The sequence below is a fragment of the Cervus canadensis genome, chromosome 3, assembly GCF_019320065.1.
Source record: "Cervus canadensis isolate Bull #8, Minnesota chromosome 3, ASM1932006v1, whole genome shotgun sequence".
Classification (NCBI taxonomy): Eukaryota; Metazoa; Chordata; class Mammalia; order Artiodactyla; family Cervidae; genus Cervus; species Cervus canadensis.
The window spans coordinates 27,464,248-27,483,021 of NC_057388.1; the positions used below are offsets into that span (position 1 = coordinate 27,464,248).

General features: G+C 46.0%; 1 protein-coding gene across 2 annotated transcripts; it reads right to left on the minus strand.

Moving 5' to 3' along the window:
• Window positions 1–5,829: 5,829 nt before the first annotated feature.
• On the minus strand, window positions 5,830–8,442 carry SP8 (Sp8 transcription factor). Of its 2 annotated transcripts, XM_043462302.1 has the most exons (3): window positions 8,325–8,442; window positions 6,938–7,333; window positions 5,830–6,847 (listed from the first exon to the last, which is right to left on the minus strand). In XM_043462302.1, exons 1-3 carry the CDS (start codon window positions 8,343–8,345, stop codon window positions 5,840–5,842), a joined length of 1,425 nt encoding a protein of 474 aa, XP_043318237.1. In that variant the 5' UTR covers window positions 8,346–8,442; the 3' UTR covers window positions 5,830–5,839. The 2 variants fall into 2 exon arrangements, with proteins under 2 accessions (XP_043318237.1, XP_043318236.1); XM_043462301.1 differs by having other exon boundaries at window positions 5,830–7,333.
• Between the last annotated feature and the right edge of the window lie 10,332 nt (window positions 8,443–18,774).

An 18,774-nucleotide genomic window follows, 5' to 3' on the forward strand; every position in this document is an offset into this window, starting at 1 on the left:
TGTCTTTTGAGCCGGGAGGTGAGCGCGGGAGAAGTTCACCCGGCGACTCCCGCGGTGGGTTCGCGCGGGGCCAGAGCGGCTCTGGGAAGCGCGGGCCGGCTGGGCCGGCGTCGGCCGCGGCTGGCGCGCTGCAGAACGCGCACGGGGCACAGGGTGGCGCTCGCTGTCCGTGCAGCGGGAGGCGGCGGCCGCGGCGCCTTTGTGTGCGCGGGCGCCGCGCGCGGCGGCTCGGCTGGCAGCACAGGGAGGGATGCGGGCGGGAACGGTGGTCCGGGAGAGACCCGACTGCCGCCCTACCCTTCGCTGCAGCTCTTGGGTGGACAACGCGGCTCGTCCCCTCAAACGTTTCCGGGGAGTCTCGGAGAGGCTTTTTTGAGAGCAGCTGGCAAGTCGAGAAGGGAAAGGAAAGAGGAAGTAGCGTTTAGAGAGGCTGGAAAACTCTCTTGGGCTCAACACATCGCCTTGAATTCACGGAAGCAGAAGGGCAACTTTGGGCAGCCCAAACTCAGCCTCGAGCCCCGCAAGAGAGGCAGCGGGGGTCTCCACCTTCCCTCCCGCGCGGCAAGAAATGGCTTGTCTGAGAAGTAAAGTTAGGGAGTGAGCTTAGAAGAAATTCCCCAAATGGACAGGAAAGAACAACAGTGAAAAGCAGCAGTTTTGAGCGGGCGCTTCATTCCTGGTCTTCAGTCATCCTCCAGCTCCCCTCGCTGTCTCTGGAGCTCTAGAAGCCCCGACTGTCGTTAGGAATCGAAGCAAAATGTATAAGGCTGCTTGCACACCGCCAGGAGACTCCGCAGGAAATTAAATTAAATTAACACGCGCCCAGGGACCAAAGAAAATAGATACCACCCCCAAGCCCCCTCCCCCCGCTAAGCAAATCAACACTTCAGCGTAGAGGGAATGCGGCGAACCTAAAGAGATGGCCACTGACGCGCATCCCCTTCAATCTTAGCGGCTGGAGCAAGGAATTATCGGCTTTCCTTTAATCCGGAAGCAGGGAATAAATAGGGCGAAAGCAAATTCTGAATCTTAATTTTTAAACAACAGCAACAATTGTCTATCGAGCGGTCTTCAAAAGATACCACCCAGAACGACAGTCCTAACTTAAAAATGAGTACACTTCATTCCCGTTGATCCTTTACTTAACACAATTTTCTTTCAAGACAGTGATAGAATTAATCTGCTTGGCTCCTTTTTAAAGAAAAGGGGGTGGGGGACAACATAGAAACCATATTTTTAAAAGAGAGAGGAGCTTGATCATACCTGAGTTTTTCTTAAGGGTATAGGGAGAAATAATGCCTGTTGACAGAAGCAGTAAAAGTCAGCAGTAAATTTAAAACCCCAGTTTATTCAAAATATCTACGTCAAATTAACCCCTCTTTGAGGCTATTTGAAAAACTGAGCAAAATGTAGAATTTCTCTACCAGTTTAGGCAACCAGAGAATAATCAAATCTACACTCCCCCTCCCCTCAAAGTTTCTGCCTTAATTCACCAGCCTAAAAGATCAACTGACCTTTGAGCTAATCCTCTAAAATAAAATATTTATTTAAAAAAAAATTCCTCCACAGGCCCTCTGTAACATTCCATAATCTCAACAAAAGATCCATGGGGAGATGAAAATGTAGATGGCAGGATTATGTATTTGTCTGCTCAGGAGTCCAGTCTCATGATATGCTCGTCTTTAATTTTTAATTTCAGCATTCTGTCCCCAAAGGGAGCCCCATTGAGAAGTTATACCAAGATTGGGGTAAGATCAGAGTGGAAGGAGGACAAACACATCCAGGAACTTTTTCTAGTATCAGTTGATAAAGAAGAGTAGCTCATCACATTTGCTTAAATCGTTTTAGCTTAAACAAATTTTTTGCTGATAGTCCATCTCAACAAATCATAGTCATGTTCCTAAGCAAAAGACATCATCCAAAAAGAAGTTGAACCAGAACAGGAGAAAGCAGGGTAAGGAAGAAACACTCAAGTTTGGGGATGAAATGAGGCAGGTTAACAGAAAAGCTGGACTCAGCTGCAGCCCTATTCCAGTCTCCTGAGGGTAGACTGATACATGCTGGCCTGACCTGTGGGTCAACAACTAGTTTAACTCTACCTTGATCTGCAAGATTGGAAGCTTGTCCCTTGGTTTAAAGTGAGACCAAGCCTTTGGCTTCATTTGAGTGAGACTACAGGCACTGTTATGGGGTGCATTAGCATAGATAAAATGGAGAGAAACCACAGTTTTGTACTTCATCTTCTATCCTCCAAAAAGATGTGCACCCTGTGCACCCCCGAAAGGAAACCCTGCCCACCCTGCAGAAATGAATTTGTTGGCTATAGCCAACAAAACAAAATAAACCAAAGCTAAAATGGGGAGAAGCCAAAGGAAGAAAGTGAAAAGTTGAACATCCATACTACAGAAAAATCTGACCCCGTTTACCCACCCCAGAATCTTCTTCCAGACAATATCTATCCTTATTATCAACCACTTTGTAAATCAAATGTGATCCTGGGTAAAATGCAACTGATATAATGAAGGTACCAAGCAGCTTTTTTCTTACCTGCCTCTACATTTAACTCCTTCAGAACCGTTTTCTCTGAATCCCTCAGCACTGCAACTTTCAATAAAAAAGAAACAACACTTAAAAATGTGTTCTGCATGTTATTCCTAGGAAGAAAGTAACAGAAAGAGACTATTTTACTTTTTAAAACCATTATGTAGAGCTGTAGTATACCAAAGAATTAGAGCTTACTTGCTTGCCTAAGTCATAGGGGTTGGAGTTCTCAAATGTCAGCACAGACAACAGGATTAAGGCATGCTGTTACTTGGGCACAAACTACATTATTCTAAAATACTTTATCCCTGTCTTTTTCTTACGAATTTACAGTATTTATAACACTCCGTATTTTCACTTGTTTCTATGGCTAATAATGACTTTATATAAATTTCACTGAAAAATTGTCAGTTCAAGATGCACACCAAGACTGAATTTAGGGTGGGAAAATGCAAACGGAAAGAAAGAAGCTAAACTTAAAAGAATCTGAACACACTAACTTTTTATTCAGTTTGTTTCAAAATAATATTAATCTAATAGTGAAATACTTTGATATAACAGCAATCAACATTTAAAGTATTTTATGTTTCAAAGTATGGCTCAAGGAACACCCATTGCTTAAATGCACTTAGACATAACAAGACAGTATTTTTTTATTGGCATCATTGACACCTATGAACAATAGCCTAGTAGATAGATTAAGGTTTAACCTTCCTTTTCTTTGGTGGCTGTTTAGAGACTTTAAAAGAACAGATAACTCATTTCAACAGGAATCTACTACTGATATTTACCTCTACATAATCTTTAGCTAAGACATGGAATGCCAAAAACAAGCTTCTGTTAGCTTGACCTCCTCCACCCACTAACAACAAAAAGTTATTCCCAAACCCATGTTTTTATTTTAGATGTACTGATCTTCTAGTGTAAGGCTTGGCCTTTTAAATACCAAATGCAACCAATGGCCAACAACCTGACTCCTGGAGAATGAGAAGAAAGCAGAATGAAGAAATTTCTTTCAATTGTTTGGTGGCTTTGTACAAATTTTAAGAGCTCAGTAAATCCTGATGCTTGGAGCTAAAATCTACTGGTAAATAATTACATTTCTTAGACACTACAGTCTTTATCTTGGTAAATAGAGAAACCACAGCTTCCCCAAATATTTCATTCCATCTAAGTAATAGCTTAAAAACAATTATTTAAATATTACCTCAAAACAGGGTTATATTTTGTTTAAATTAGACATTTAACTGAAGATAAAATGCAAATGTCCATAGTTTAAAAAGGAAAAAAAATACAAATTAACTGACCTAGTCTTTATCTGAGTTTATTAATACCATTTAAAATATTACAAATAAATCAATTACATTTCATGCATTTAAAATGCAAGTCTAAAATGTCCCAGAGAAAGGCTTTTCATTTCAATGTGAAATATCCAAATTATTTCAACATTACAATGAGCAATTAGTTTGCAGAATCTGCAAACATTCAAATGTAGTGTCAGGAGTGTTTATTATTAACAGTTAACAATATTACCTTCAGGAAATACACAAAGGCCAAAGTTAGTTGAGATTCACTTGGACATTTTATTTAACACATGGGTTTTTGGCAGACCCATTTATTATGAAATATAAGAGAAGTCTCACTTTAACTATGCCTGAACTGCCAGCAAATGCAAGTAAGTACATGCTTCATTAAATTAAGTGTCATCCCACATTTATCAAATATTGTCTTAGTTACAGTTTGATATCTATCTAAATTCATATTCGAGCAAAACTAGGCCCCGAAAGTGCGTTTGTGGCTCTGCACCTCCAGAAGTGAGTTCCAAAAATCTGCAGCTCATCAGAACTGCAAGAATAACTCTTAATATTTTCTTGTGACCAAAAAAAAAAAAAAAAATCAAGTTTACTTCAATATATTTTCAAATATTTACTGGAAGTAATGTACAAGAAAAATACTATACAAAATCGTCTCCTGGACAACTGCACCTCGCACCCATACACTGGTGGAGTTATAGTTAATTGATACCTAATCTAGAACGATTCTCCAGTTGTACAAACCATTAGGTTCAGATATATCTTACAATTTTTTTCTGTTTTTCCCTTTTGGCATTTAAACTACAGCCTCGGCCGAAATAAACAATAGCTTTTTAACTTGCTTATAAGTTTAAATCACACACAAAAAAGTTAAACCCTAAGAATCTTCAACGAATTGCAAGAATTTACAGAAATGGGTACTATACAAATTGACTGCTGGACTAGCAAAAAAAAATAAAAAAAAAAAAAAAGGAGATTATGCTCGGGAGTGGTGAAAACGAGGTAGAAAAGGACAAACACAGAGATAGTTAATCTGGTCTCACCGGAAACGGGCATTTTTGCATAAGAAAAAGACACCTACCCTCACCCCCACCCCCAACCCCATAAGTTAAGTTAATGCGATCAAAATAACTTTGGGATCAATATTAGCACAATTTTGAGAGAAAGACTTGTTTACTGATAGAGGAAAACATATCCACAAGGGAAACCAAATAGAAGAATGCTGTTGTGTTTTCTTTAGATTTTTCGTTTAAAAAAGTTATAAAGATTAAAGAAGGCTGTTGCATCGATTCACCAAGACTGCCCTTAGCTGAAACTTGCATCGGTTCCACCCCAGGAAACAAAGAGAGTCAGGGCTGGCGCTGGAGAGCTGAACTAGGCAAACTCCGGGTCTCCGTGCCTGCAGATGGGCACCCGACGGCTCTGCTAAGGGCAGGCCGCGGCGCCCGGCTGCAGGGCAGGGCGCTCCGCAACTCAGACGCCCGAAAACGCCGTTCTGGTACTGGTACCTAGCCAGTCGGCGGCTGGCCTGCCCCGGAGGCCTTGGGTGGCGCTCAACCTTGCTCAGCCTAGTTGTGAACCGCGCGTGCGGAGGCCCGGGGTCCCAGGCACTGGATCGGTCCAGCCTTACCTCCAGCGGCCACTTCCCTCTAAAAGATGTGCCCGTCCCAGCTGGGGATGGTGAAGGGGGAACAGGGAGAGGACCAGAATCAAAGGCCTGGCGAGGCGCCGGCTGGGGCTGTTCTGGGCCCCAGCGGTGTTATCCGGTAGAGACAGCTAGGGCCCAGGAGAGCAACGCGTGTTACTCCCATGTCCACACTCCCTTTACAAAGTTGTCACAGAGAGAGTTAGAAGAGAGAAGGGCCGAGACGGAAAGAGATAGTGAGCAGGGTGGAGAGAGACTGGAGCCAAAGCCAGGACCCACGAAGCCCAAACGGACCAAGGTGGGAGGAGGAAGGGGAGCGGGGCAGGGGCGGGGGGGCACGTCACTCCAGGCCGTTGCGGTGCCCGGGCTCGGGGGGCGGCAGCAGCTCCGGGGAGTGGCAGGGCGGGCTGCCCGCCGCGCTGTGGTCGCTGTCGGTGTCGCTGCCCTTCTTGCCGCCGCTCCCCGAGCCCGCCGAGCCGCCGCCGCCGCCGCTGTGCGTCTTCACGTGTTTGCTCAGGTGGTCGCTGCGCATGAAGCGCTTGTTGCACACCGGGCAGGCGAAGCGCTTCTCGCCGGTGTGGGTCCGAAGGTGCCGCTGGAGCTCATCGGAGCGCGTGAAGCGCTTGCCGCAGAAGAGCCAGTTGCACACGAAGGGCCGCTCGCCCGTGTGCCAGCGCAGGTGCGCTTTGAGGTGCGACGTCTTCCCGTACACCTTGCCGCAGCCCGGGATGTGGCAGCTGTGCAGGCCCTTGCGCCGCAGGCTCGCCCCGGCCGGGCCCAGCCGCTCCGCCTCCTGGCAGTTGGGGCAGTCGCAGGTGGCGCGGCCGGAGTAGCGGCGGGCTGAAGAGCGCGGGGAGCCCCCCAGAGGCGCCGACGGCCCCGCGCTCAGCATGGAGCCCCCCGCGCCGGCCAGCGGCGACGGGGCCGAGTCCGGGTAGGAGCCGGGCAGCACCGGCTTGAAGCCGTCCATGAGGTGTTGCCCCGCGGGGCTGAGCAGGTGCGAAGAGGCGCCGCTGCTGAAGGCTGAGTGGCTCAGGCCTGAGTAATCCGAGTTGTAGCCTCCGAGCGGCGAGTGCAGCGAGGTTTGGAGCCCCCCGGCGGCGGGGTGCAGGGAGCCGGGCAGCGCCGCCGCGCCGTTCGGGTTCTGCACGTCGATCCAGCCCGCGCCCACGTCCCACCAGCTGGAGGCGCCGGCCGACCCCACTTCGCCGGCGGCGCCCAGGCCGGGATGCGAGGGCTTGAACCACGACTCGTAAGGGTGCGCCATGCCCACGCGCGGGTAGATGCCCTGCAGCCCGTCCACAGAGGTGTGCACCTTGGAGATGAACACGGGCTGGTGGGAGCCGTCCTGCGAGTGCGCCGAGGAGCCGCCGCCGCCACCCCCGCCGCCGCTGCCCCCCGACACGCCAGGGGCCTGGAACACCGAGTAGTCGTTTGCGAAGGGAGAGCTCGAGGCGGCGGCGGCCGCGGCGGCAGCGGCTGCGGCGGCGCTGCTGGAGGTTAGCGAGAAGGCGCTAGAGCCGGGTGAGCCGCCACAGCTGAAAGAGTCGGACACCAGAGCTGCCGCCGCCGCCGCCGCCGCCGCGGCCGCCGCCGCGGCCGAGGACGAGCCGCCGTTTCTGGAGGGCCCCGACACGCCGAAGCTTGAGAGACTGGAGCCCACTACGTTGCAGCTGCCGGAGGACGAGGACGAGGACCGTTTCCAGGGGTGGAAGCCTTTGCCGAAGGAAGATGAGCTGTCCGAGAGGGAGGAGGGAGACGGGCTGGGGCTGCCGATCTTATTACAGGTAGCAGCGAGCATGGCCAAAGGAGTCGATCCCAACCTCGGTTCTTCCTGAGAGGAGACGAGAAGGGGTGGGGGAGGGGAGGTGGGCAAAGGTCCGGTGGGGGAGGGAGGAAGGAAATGTGCATCAGTCCTCCGGTAGCCTCCAAAACGCCCCCAGTGCACCCCATTTCTCGCTGCGGCGCGGCGCCACCAACTCACCTGGCTCCCCCAACAGCCCCGGCGCCCGGCTGCTTCCTACTCTACGGGAGGGGACAAGTTTGGCTGCCGGCGTCTGATTCGGGAGTAAAGCGCCATGCTAAAGAAGAGTTTGACAGTATTCTCACCTAAAACAACACTCTTATGCACACAAGGCCCCAGGCACTTCGAAACAAACAAGCAAGCAAAAAGTCCAGATTGGGGAGAAGGAAGATTCGTTTGCGGAGAAGCCTGGGGAAAAACCATTGGATTGCTTTTAAGAGCTACTCCTGAAATCCACAGAAGAGCTTTGAAAATCCTGTTGCGGTTCCCAGAAACCCATCCTGGGTTGTTTCTCCCAGGCCAAAAGACGTCAAACTATAGGGTTCAATCGCTCTTCCTGATTTTCTTTAAAAAAAAAAGGTCTACAATACTAAAAAAGAGAAAAGGAGAGAGAGAGAGATGGGTTCAACGTACCTGCAAGACAAGGCGGGCTGAGGAATTTTTTAAGGGGAAGAGGGAAAATTTGCAGTTTGCCCAGGAGGAAAAACTTGCTTTCTTTACCCCCGAAATCGTCTCATGTAAAATAGGCTGGACGCACGTCTCCGGGGCGGGGAGCGGCCGGGCGCTGCGAGGTGGCTTGTCTAAATGCCCTCCGAACCTTTTCCTGCGCTGAAAAAAGTGACTCTGCCCCCCCTCTCCCCCTCTTTCTTTTCTCTAAACTCACTTGTATTTAAAGGGGGGGAGGAAAAAAGCTCTCAATAGAGACTGATAGCCCGTGGCCTGGCCGGGGCGACTTTAACCCCCTCCGATCGGCAATAAAAGAAAACTAATTAAACCAGCAAGAGAAAATCCTGAGACTCACCCCTAGAAGTGAAGTTGCCATCACACAAAAGTGCCCTCCTCCTCTCAGAGGATCTTTTTTATATTGATAAATCAGAGGCAGTGTTTTTTTTAGAGGTGTGCAATACAATGATCAGTTCCGCCCATTCCACCACAATTGTAGCTCCCTCTCCGGCTTTGAAGTGCCGCGGAGGCGCGGCCAGCCAATCTGCGGCCTCGCCGGGCCGCGCCGCGCGCGCGCCGTGAGGTCATCGGCGCAGCCGCCGGCCGCCCTGGGGGGGTTGCGGGGAGCCGGAGCGGGAGCGGGAGGGGCGCGCGTGACTGCGTGTGTGTTACAAAGCGGTTTGGTGTGTGTGTGTGTGTGTCACTCTGCGAGTGTAGCAAAGCTGAGAAGAACGCAGTGCAGCCTGAGGGGGGCGACGCGGAGAGGCTGGGGAGTAGAGTCGGGCAGTGAAACCGCGACGGGGGAAGGGGAGGGACCGTGCAGAGAGGGAGAGGGGTTGTGAGTGACAATTTAACTGTGTGTGTGACAAAGGGGAACAGACCAGTAAATTGTTGAGGGGAAGGGTGAGCGTAGTGTAACTGAGTGATAAACCTGGGGAGGGCAGAGGGACAGTGCAGTCGAGTGTGTGTTGGGGGCGGGGGAGTGTGCTAGGTGGTGTCTGAGTGTGGTTTGGAGAAGAGGAAGGGTGAATGTGCGGGTTTGTGTGTGTGAAAAAGGAGGGAGAGTGGATGAGTGTGTGTTCGCTTCACAGGGGAGAGGCGAGGGCAGTCTGTCACACACGTGGGGAAGGGATCGTGTGTGCTGGTGTGTGTCTCTGCGACGAAACTGTGGTGGAGAACAGGACCGGTGCAGTGAAGTGTATGCACGTAAAAGAGAGACATGGCGATCTGAAGAGTGAAACTGACTGCGAAGTTGAGTGAGGTTGAATAAATATTCACAAATGCTATCACTGTCGCCAGCTTCCTCGGGTTTTCTTGTAGCTCAAATCTTGATTGGTTTTTTTTTTCCCCCTTAATTTTTCGGATACTGTCACTACATTTTAAAACAAAATCATATTAATACCATCCTCTCCTTTCCTGGCTTTCCAGCCGAAGGATAGAAATTTAGGGAGGCTGAGGGGTATTTTTAGAGCGTTCGGGAGGGTGTGCGCCTGCGTCAAAGAGCTGTTACTTTGATGCGGTAGCTTTTTTTTTCTCCTGAGGTGGGATTCGGCTTTGGAAGTGCAAGTCTCACTGTAGGGGAGACCGTGTGTTTGTCCCGTGGCGATGAGTAAATTTCAATACAAAAGGATTAGATAAAAGAAAGGGGTAAGAGTATTTTTTTTTTTCCTGAGGGGTGAGAAAAGGAGCGTTTTCTAGAATTTAGGAGTTTTCGTAGGATATCCCACCGCCTCTTTCTGAAGAAAAAAAAAATCGGTATTTTGATTGAAATCTGGGGGTTTTATTTATCTGAGAAGAGAAACAAGCTTTTAACCAATCTTGGACCACGTGTATGGAAAGCTTCTGTGTCTAGTGGGGTTTGAAGGGCCAGATATCTGTTAAGTGTATGCATGGCAACAGTTCAAATTTGGTGGATTTTAGAACTTGCTTGCTATTTGTGGTATTAGTTGCCTACAGAAATGTAATTACAATTTCACTGCCACCACAAGGAAACACCTTAAACTACAGAAAGCACCACATCAGTGTAACAAAAAGTCCACAGCCTTTGGAGCCCTGTTGAATAGCCATATGTCTTTAAAAAGTAATTCACATATTTAAGCAGTTACAAATACTCCCAGAAATCTAATTTTAAGTCAGAAGTGATTAAAAAAAAAAAAAATGTTACTAGCTGAGAGAGGTGTTTTGTTTTGACAGAGGAAACCTTTTCATTTTATTGTTTTGAACCTTCCTCAAGTACATTACAGCTTCTGGGGATGTAAAAAAAAAAAAAAAAATCCTCCTGGGGTTTACTGAAGTCCAAAGTCAGGTTGTAGCATTGTGTAAGTTTCATTGAACAGAGTTGAGGCTGATGTTTGTGGTGTGAGAGTAAGTGTTTCTGACCCCTTTATAACAGTGTTGAGATATTGACTGTACATCATATCTATTGATTAAGGGGATAAGGTACATTCTCATACTTTGAAGTAAGTGTGAAGTAAATTAATGAACTGCTTTCTTTCTCTGAAGGCTGACGCTTACCATAAATGTCGTGTTTCTCCCTGCAAGCCACTCTGAATGATTTTAGCGTGTTGAGAAGGCGTGACAGGCCAGCCCAGAAGGAGGAAGGGGTGGGGGAAAGGAGGGAACTCCGTTTAACAAATAAAGAGAATTAACTTCATTGCTTTGGTCTCCTTCTATAATGATATTCATTTTAAAGACCTAATATACAGTTGTTCAAATTTGGGATTTAATTCTAATCAATAGCGTCACCCTCAAAGGTGGAGAAAGAAAGCTTGAGGGAAGACTCCCTTCTATGAATAGTTATTTATTTTATCTTTTTATCCTCCTATCTCTAGTAGGAAGTGAGGCAGGACTTTTGAAAAGTTAAAAGCTGATTCTGAGAGTAAACAAACATTAACCATTGTTTCCTCAAAAAATGCAGGAATTAGAAAAACACACATTGTGTGATTACAAATTTGAGTATCTACTTCTAAGATTGTATTTATATAAATCCACTTTAGAATCATGTAATTCTGCCTAGGACAATGGGTCACAATGTTGGTGTGGCTATAGTGAGTATACTGGATTCTTCAGTTTGCATAAGGTTGACTTGCAGATTTTCACAAACGTGCATCTTCATTATGAAAAAATATATTTATGTTTTCATATATATATGTATACTCCATTTACTCCCACTTTAAAATTAAGTGTTTATTTTATACTAATTGTCAAAGTTTTTTTTTCACCCTACCCCTCACCCCAAAAGAAGTGGTTAGTGTTTGTTCTAAGGCATAAGACAGAAGAATTAAAAAGGAAAGGCAAAGAGAATTATATAATTGACCAAAAATTGAAACAACAATAATCTTGAAACAGTGACCAGCAACCAACCAGACCAACAATGAAACTGGTCTTAATGGCAGCTCTTTCTCCACTTTGCAGAAGTGACTGTATTATTTTTGAATCCCCCCACAGGAGGGAACATCTGTAATCCATTATAGATACAGTCTGCTGGGGAAAGCATTTCACAGCACATCCAGTTCAGTTTACCTTTTGTGATATTGATGACTGCTCTTGAGTATTAAACTGCAATAATACGGAGGTTTGGAAGGGGAAGAGGAAGAAAGATAGGAAATGCAGGCTTTCTAACATCAATTAAAAGTTTCCCCCACCCCATAAGAAGTTTAAGTGCTGCCTGAGAGAGGAGTAGATGGATATTCTGCTGTTTCTTGCAAACCTGTGAGATCCACTTTCAATAAAGCTAAAATCTATTAGCATTCTGTATGCATCTGCAGCATAAATTTCATTTGAATTTCAAATTTAATAAACCAGGAGGTTTTTAATCATCCCTGGTTTTATTTGTTTGATATTAACATGCTTATTGACCGGGTCTGGTGACCAGTTTGATCATTACAGGACAGCAAAAAGTTAATTAAAACGACCACAGCCCCTTAATCATATCATCTGTCTCATCCATGTCGCTCTCTTTATTACCGGTGATGATGGATAGTCTCCCAGATTAATTTCTCTGTTTCTTCGATTTGGACAACAGCTTTTGGGACCTAATTTACATCCTGGGAACAACTTGCTCAAGTATATCTAACACCTTGCAGCTACAATATACATCAACATCTCTTTAGATAGAGTGGGAAAGGGGAGCTTTTTTGCTGGCTGGTTTGAAGACTAATCAATGCTGTGATTTGGAGCTCTCAGGTTTTCACAACCAAAGAAATAGAAGGTCCTAAAAGCAAATTAGAGGACTCGGTCCCTGATTTTCCTTTTCGTGGAGTGGGGAGTGAAATATGCCTCTGCTGTTTGGTTAAACAGATTAAAATGTGTAGATAGAAGGACAAGTAAATAAAACCATTTGTAACCATTGAGTACGATTGGGGATTTATAGTCGAAAACATCAAAGTTATCCAGGCTTTCAAGTGTCCAGCAACAGATCTACACCAAATAAGGTTTTGAACGTGTTAAGTGTGGTCTGGTAAATACACAGAGCTGAAAAAGCCTAATAAGAAAAAAAACAAAAACAAAAAAAACGCACATGAACTATATAGGCGAGTACCTCTGCTGGGTACGTTTAAACAGGGCTCTTCGCATCTCGGTTTCCCGAGCGTTGGCGGAACGCGCAAGCTCAGGCAGCTGATTTGGCCGGTGCCCGCTGAAGACCCAGGTGACCTGGTGGGCGCCTCTCCTCAAAGAGGGAGACAGCCCCCAATCTCTGGCCACTGTGCAGGGACCTCGCGCGCGGACTCCTTGGCTCCTACATAAAACGTGAAGAAGGGTGGGGAGCGAACCGAGCGCAGCCAGCGGCTGCAAGGAGCAGCAGTCCGGGCCAGGTTGGGGGTGTCTCCTTGCCTGGAGCTCTCTGGTAAAAGTTTCTTTCCTGCTGAAAAGAAAACCTGACCAGGCATAGACCTGTGGATTCCCGAGAGGCATCCTTTTGCTTTCGGGCGGCTTTACTAGGAAGTTGCCTAACATTTCCTGGGAAGGGAGGCAATAAAAGCCCCTCGCTGGTGGCAGATTGTTGAGCCGTAGGTGGGAAGGGATCGGTCAGCCAGAGTCCAGAAAGGGCTGTATTTTCCTGATTGGAAAATGGGAACTTCCATACTGAACAATAGCCCCTATTAGTGAGGTTATTCGGTTTCAAACTATCCGGCCACATTTACAGCCAAGTCCTTACTTTCCTGGTTCTGCTTAATTGGATGCATTTGTTGACCACAGCGAAGCAGTGGTGACTCTTGATCTACGTGCAAGGATCTCCTGCAAAGCATTGCCTTGGCGACTCTTTTTAAATAAATAGGGTCGCTTGAAAAAGCATATTGTTTCTTAATTGACTAGATTCCCCCTACCCCCACCCCGTATCACGCTGCTTAATATTTATTCTTTCTCTCTGCCACTTAGAAACACTCAAAAGTTAGGGACATTTTAATTAAAAGGGACTCATCTAACTTAGGATATTACGATGCTTTAAAGATTCCTTTTAGCTAGGGCAGTCAAATTTGCAGATATTCAGAAAGACAAGGAAGACTTTAATGTAGCAAACATATGAATGTGTTGGTAAATTCATGGATAGGAGAAACATGAAGATATTTACCCAAATAGGCATTTCATCATATATTAAAGGAAGATAATAATTCCTTATTTGTGTGCATGCATAATTTTCATATCTTCAAAGCATGTTGATATGATTGCGTGCTAGTTCTACAGGCAGGCGTGTACTCAATGGTATATTTCATATTCATCTCCCTGCTACCCCACAGATGAAATTGATAATTAATTCTACAGCATTTCATATTCCTCTTTCATCATGTAAATGAAGGAAACACGCATAGGGAAGAGAGTTTGTTCATTTGTGGTGGGGTGTGTGTGTGCATGTGTGTGTGTGTGTGTGTGTGTGTGTATTCTAGTTGAGCAAGGCAAGAAAGAGGCTTAGACATTCAGACAAGTTCACCTCTGATTTTTTCCTAGAGTGGATTTGTTTCAGCTATTTTCTCTTTTGGTATTATATATCACTTTCTCACAGCTAACATGCAGAGTTAAAAACTACTGAATTCTTATCCTCAACACTATTGATTTCTTTTATTCTGTTCTGTTACTAGAGGAGGTAATGCTCCCAGATTACCCCGAGGTCTCTTCCAGACGGTTGACAATTGCAATCGCAGTTTCCGGAAGATAAATGTTACTTTGGGAATTGTGTTTAATTACAAATAATCTAGGAGCTGCACCCGGTCTCTAGGTTTAACCACACTTATACATCATTGTATAAGGTTTACAAATGGGTGATATTTGTGAAAGGGGATACAGTTCACTTTTCCAAAATGAGGGGGCAAACTAGGATGCCCCCACTTGGGGTTTGTCTCAGAGATAACATAGACCAGAAAACACCGGTAACAAAAAGTGTGGGGCCTCAGAGTATTTGAAAGCTAAAGAAATCTTTTTCCAGTGAAGTTTATCTTCAGATCAATTTTATTAAAATGAAAACAAACCAGTCTTTGTTGAGTCTTTAAAATCTCTTAGGTAAAACCATTTTTGTAGAGAGCATTTCTGAATTCACATGTTCAATTTTCTTTTCTTTTTTTCTCATAGTCCTGTAGATTTTCATTGAAATAGCCCAATGGTTATTTTTTACAGTTCCTCTTGTAACTCAGCTGCTACCTTTGTGTGTCTGATTCCTTGCTTCTACGGTAGCTCAATTAGTGTTGTTTGTGTGTGTGCTCGCTTTTTTTCTAATAGTCTTATTAACAAGAAAAAAGGTGGCGAACAGGTTATTCTCTTAACCTGACCTGGCTGTAAGAGTAAGATGAGCAGCACTTGAACAGATGTCCCCATTTAAGCCGTTCTTTTCCCACATGCCTGCTGGATATTGCAGGCGCGCAGGAAGCTCGCTTCAAACCTGGCCCATTTCAGGCCATAATGGCCACGTTATTTCGGCCCAGTGAACACGAACAAAATCGCGTGCTTTAGAATCATTCGACTCTGAGTCCAGGAAAAGCAGGGGGTGTGGTGGCGGTGGGGGTGGCTAGGGAGGGGTGTGTACGAAGGGGAGGTGGGGTGGGGAGCCCATTTCATCTGGGATCTCAGGAAGAGAACTTACTCAAAAGAATTTTTCCCTAGCAAATATGGTATAATTTACAGCGCAACTTAATAATCCGAGGGGCAATGCAAAAGCCCTTTGCGTTGTAAACTGCTTCTAATTACCTGCCAGAGCAATTAGCTGACTATCACGAAGAAATTAGATCGCTCAATGTAGCATAAATAATGCGAATAATTTTGTAAGAAGAATGGAAAGCGAGACCTGGTGTTTCTTTATAAGGAAATAACACCTCGTACTGTACGAGCCCTCCATGAACACATATTAATGTCTAGGCATGCATGGCAATGAGTCCGAGCAGGAAGCCTCTGGCTGCGGTTCAGCACGTTTTCCGTTTACGTATGCGGGGTGAAAGTCGGCTTCCAGGCGTTCGATCTCCAGCCTTCCAGCTCACAGTAATTAACACATAGAGACTTCAATGGGAAAACCTGTTTTCCAGATGATTTTTACAATGCAGCTTTATGTCTCATTTGGCAGTTTAAATAGCTGGAGTTGTTTTCTGGCTTCATCTCTACTATCATCTGTTGAGCATATTTTGGTTAGAATACTGAATCTCACCCAAAACTTGGGTGCAGGCTTTCTCTCTCTCTCTTTTTTTTTTTCCTAAGAAGTAGGGCTATCAGAAGTCACCCTGAGGCCACTAGGGCAAAGAATTCTTGTGGAGCCGTGAAAGAGACCTGCTTTCCTGAATGAGATTGCGGGTATATTGGAATATTTTGATGTGCTTCATTTTAACTTTTTATTTAAGTCTACCTCAGTCATATTGTTATGTATGTGTATAATTTCTCTTGATTGTTTCCTATAGGAGATTTATATGGTGAGTTCACACATTACCAAGCAAAAGATTTTAAGTCAAGGGAAAACCTAATTTGGGAGGAAAGCTGACCGTGTATTTACGTGTCTGATAACAAACACTATCAAGCTCTTCGAAATTTACTGTGTTTGTAAATCACAAACGAGCAGACAGATTCCAAAGATGTTTGGAAGTCGAATACCTATGCCAACACCTACACACACACACACACACACACACACACACACACACACACACACGCTTTCCAGTGCCGCCGAAGTGAAGGGAGTCACGGGCCCCTCTTTCCCTGGTGAAAGAGATGGGTCACACGCTTGGGTCAAGTTGAATCAGTCTGGAGAGCTTCCGTGGTAATCGAACTGGACGTCCGCCCTGGTCACTGCAAAGGGTAGCTTGTGAATCCGGGAGCAGCCTGGTCGCGCAGTCCTCAGGGTGTGTTCCGCCCCCGCAGACCCTAGTGGCTTAGGGCTAGCGCCGCCACACCCCCATACCCCACTCATCCCTGCACATCGAAAGCTTCCGCCCAGGTCATTGGTGACCGTTTCTCACGGCTGTTTTCACTGAATTTTGCAAGACTTCTCAATGGCCTTGGCCAGCCGGCTGGCCTGCCCAGTTTTCTGCTTCTGAGAAGACAGACTGGCCGGTGATTGGGGAGTTCTAGATGGAAATGCAAGGAACCTCCGTGATTAACTGAGTCAACGCAGTCTACAAATTGAGTTACTGCTGCTTATGGCTTCACGTCTATGCAGTCCTCCCTTTTAAATAGATGGGCGCTAGCCACCTTAGGCTCCTTTCCTGGAGCTCAGGGCTGCGGGGTTAGCGGGAAGGATATAAGGGTACTAAGAGGGGGACCTACTTACCACACACCTTAGAAGGTGTTCGAAATAAAATATCTACATCAGCTCTAGTAAAGTCGTGACGTGATGCGCTAAACTTTTGAGTTCAAGGGCGTCTACCATACCCAGCGCGAAGTTCCCCTTTCAAATCCTTAACAGAAACGCCCATCTAGACTGAACAGGGTCACGTTTTCATTTAAGGCTTGACAAGTATTGACTTCTGTACTCAGCAGCGGTTACTTTTCAAGAGGAAATAAAACCTTGAATCTCGCTTATGGATTCTGGAAAAGTAATAAAGTTTGCTCAGATACTGACAACGCAATTTCCCACAATCGCCTCACCGGAACAAAGCAACTTAGGGAATTTCATTTTGCAGCTCGGTTTCTTTGGAGCTCTTAGCACCACCCCTCCCCCAACGTCGCTATGAAGAGTCTTCCTCTTAAATAACAAGGACCTTGTCGGTCACTAAAGAAGGCTGCTGCCCCATTTCAGTTCAAAACAAGAGCAGGACTGCAGGGTTTAGAGAGTGGGTGAGTGAGGTTCGAGCTCTTTCCTCTTGAAGTAGCTGCACTAACTCGCAATAGCCAATGTAGTCCTTTTTTCCTTATCTGTTGTCTTTACTTAAAGGTTTCTTTCTAAAAAATTCTCGCAGCATTTCTTAAGATGAGACAAACTGAACTGATTGTTATATCTGTAATTGTTCTAAAAACATCTTCCAAAGGGGCCTCATAAGACAAACACAGCTCTTTGATCCAACACTGGAGAGAGCAAACATTGGAAGGACGGAAGCCCACTACTTTGGAGCCTACACTCTGCATTTACAGCCCTGTGATGGAATGTCCATTACCTTCAAAGGGGCAGCTATTAACGGCAGAACGTTCTCATTTTTCTGTAGATGGTACTCTTTCCAAGATTACACCTGTCCTAATATAGGCACAATCTCCTCCTCATCCCACCTCATCCTCCTGAAGCAGGAACACACACACAAATTGCTGCAAATTGAAACGATTTGCCAAGTACTATCCAAGATCAGTTTATTTGAAGTTTTCTGGATTAAAGTGTTGGAAGAACTAAGGAATCCACTTCAAAACTCTCTCTGCTCTGCTTCAAGAAGCAGCTTAGAGAACAAAAGGAAGACAAAAGTGATTTCCACAATTCCGGCATACTTACCCATTGGAACTCTAAGAAGTGTGTAGCAAACTAATAAAAGCCAAAGTCAAACCAGAAGCAGCAGTGTTTGTTGTTGCTGAAAGACACCCCGCACTACTGACTTTATTGACTGACTGGTATTAGGGCATTAAAAAGAGTGTTTTGCCCAATTTCAGTGCTTTAACAGATTTTAGCATGGACATACACAACTAGTTTTGCTCGGTGATGCTGCTGTTTGACCAACCGAGTCAAAACGACTCTTTTTCGTAAGCGTCGTCGGTAATTCGAATTTTCTTCCCCTTAGGTACTAGGAATTAAGGGCCGAAATTTCAAACCGGCCAGAAATTGTAGGAAATCTGCGGGAGAAAATTAAAGTCAACCCAGTGCTGACTTTAAAAAGGCCTGATATAAAAAATAAAATAAAATAAAAAAAGAAAAAGGCCCGATATGTACAAGTTCCTAACTCAGCTACTGGGGAGACCCTTGCGGACAGACGGTTCCAGAATCACTTTACGCACCAGCAGCCACCACGCTCTGGGACAGGCAAGACTCGCGAGGCCGCGGTCGCCGCGCGAAGACGCGAATATCCGCGAGTTCCCGCGATTAGTTGTCCGGACCACCTCAGCGGCGCTCCCCGTTTTTTTTTTTTTTTTTGCCCTCCAGGGTGTATCGGTGGTCTCCTGTCCCTTCACTGTGCTATGCCATCTAAGAGATCAGGAGACTGGCAAGGAAAACTCAAGGCTGTAGCCGACGGGTGGGGTAGGGGGATTAGAAAGACTAGGAGAGGCTCCCCCCTCACATCCGCCTCCCACGGTGGTAACCGCCCAGCGCTTTCCTGGAGCTGCAGCGCCCCAAGAAGTCACTTAGTGTCCTGTCCTTGGGACTCTAGAATAAAAGGTGAGTGGACAAGGTTCCCCACCCGTCTCAGGTCTGGATGAAACGG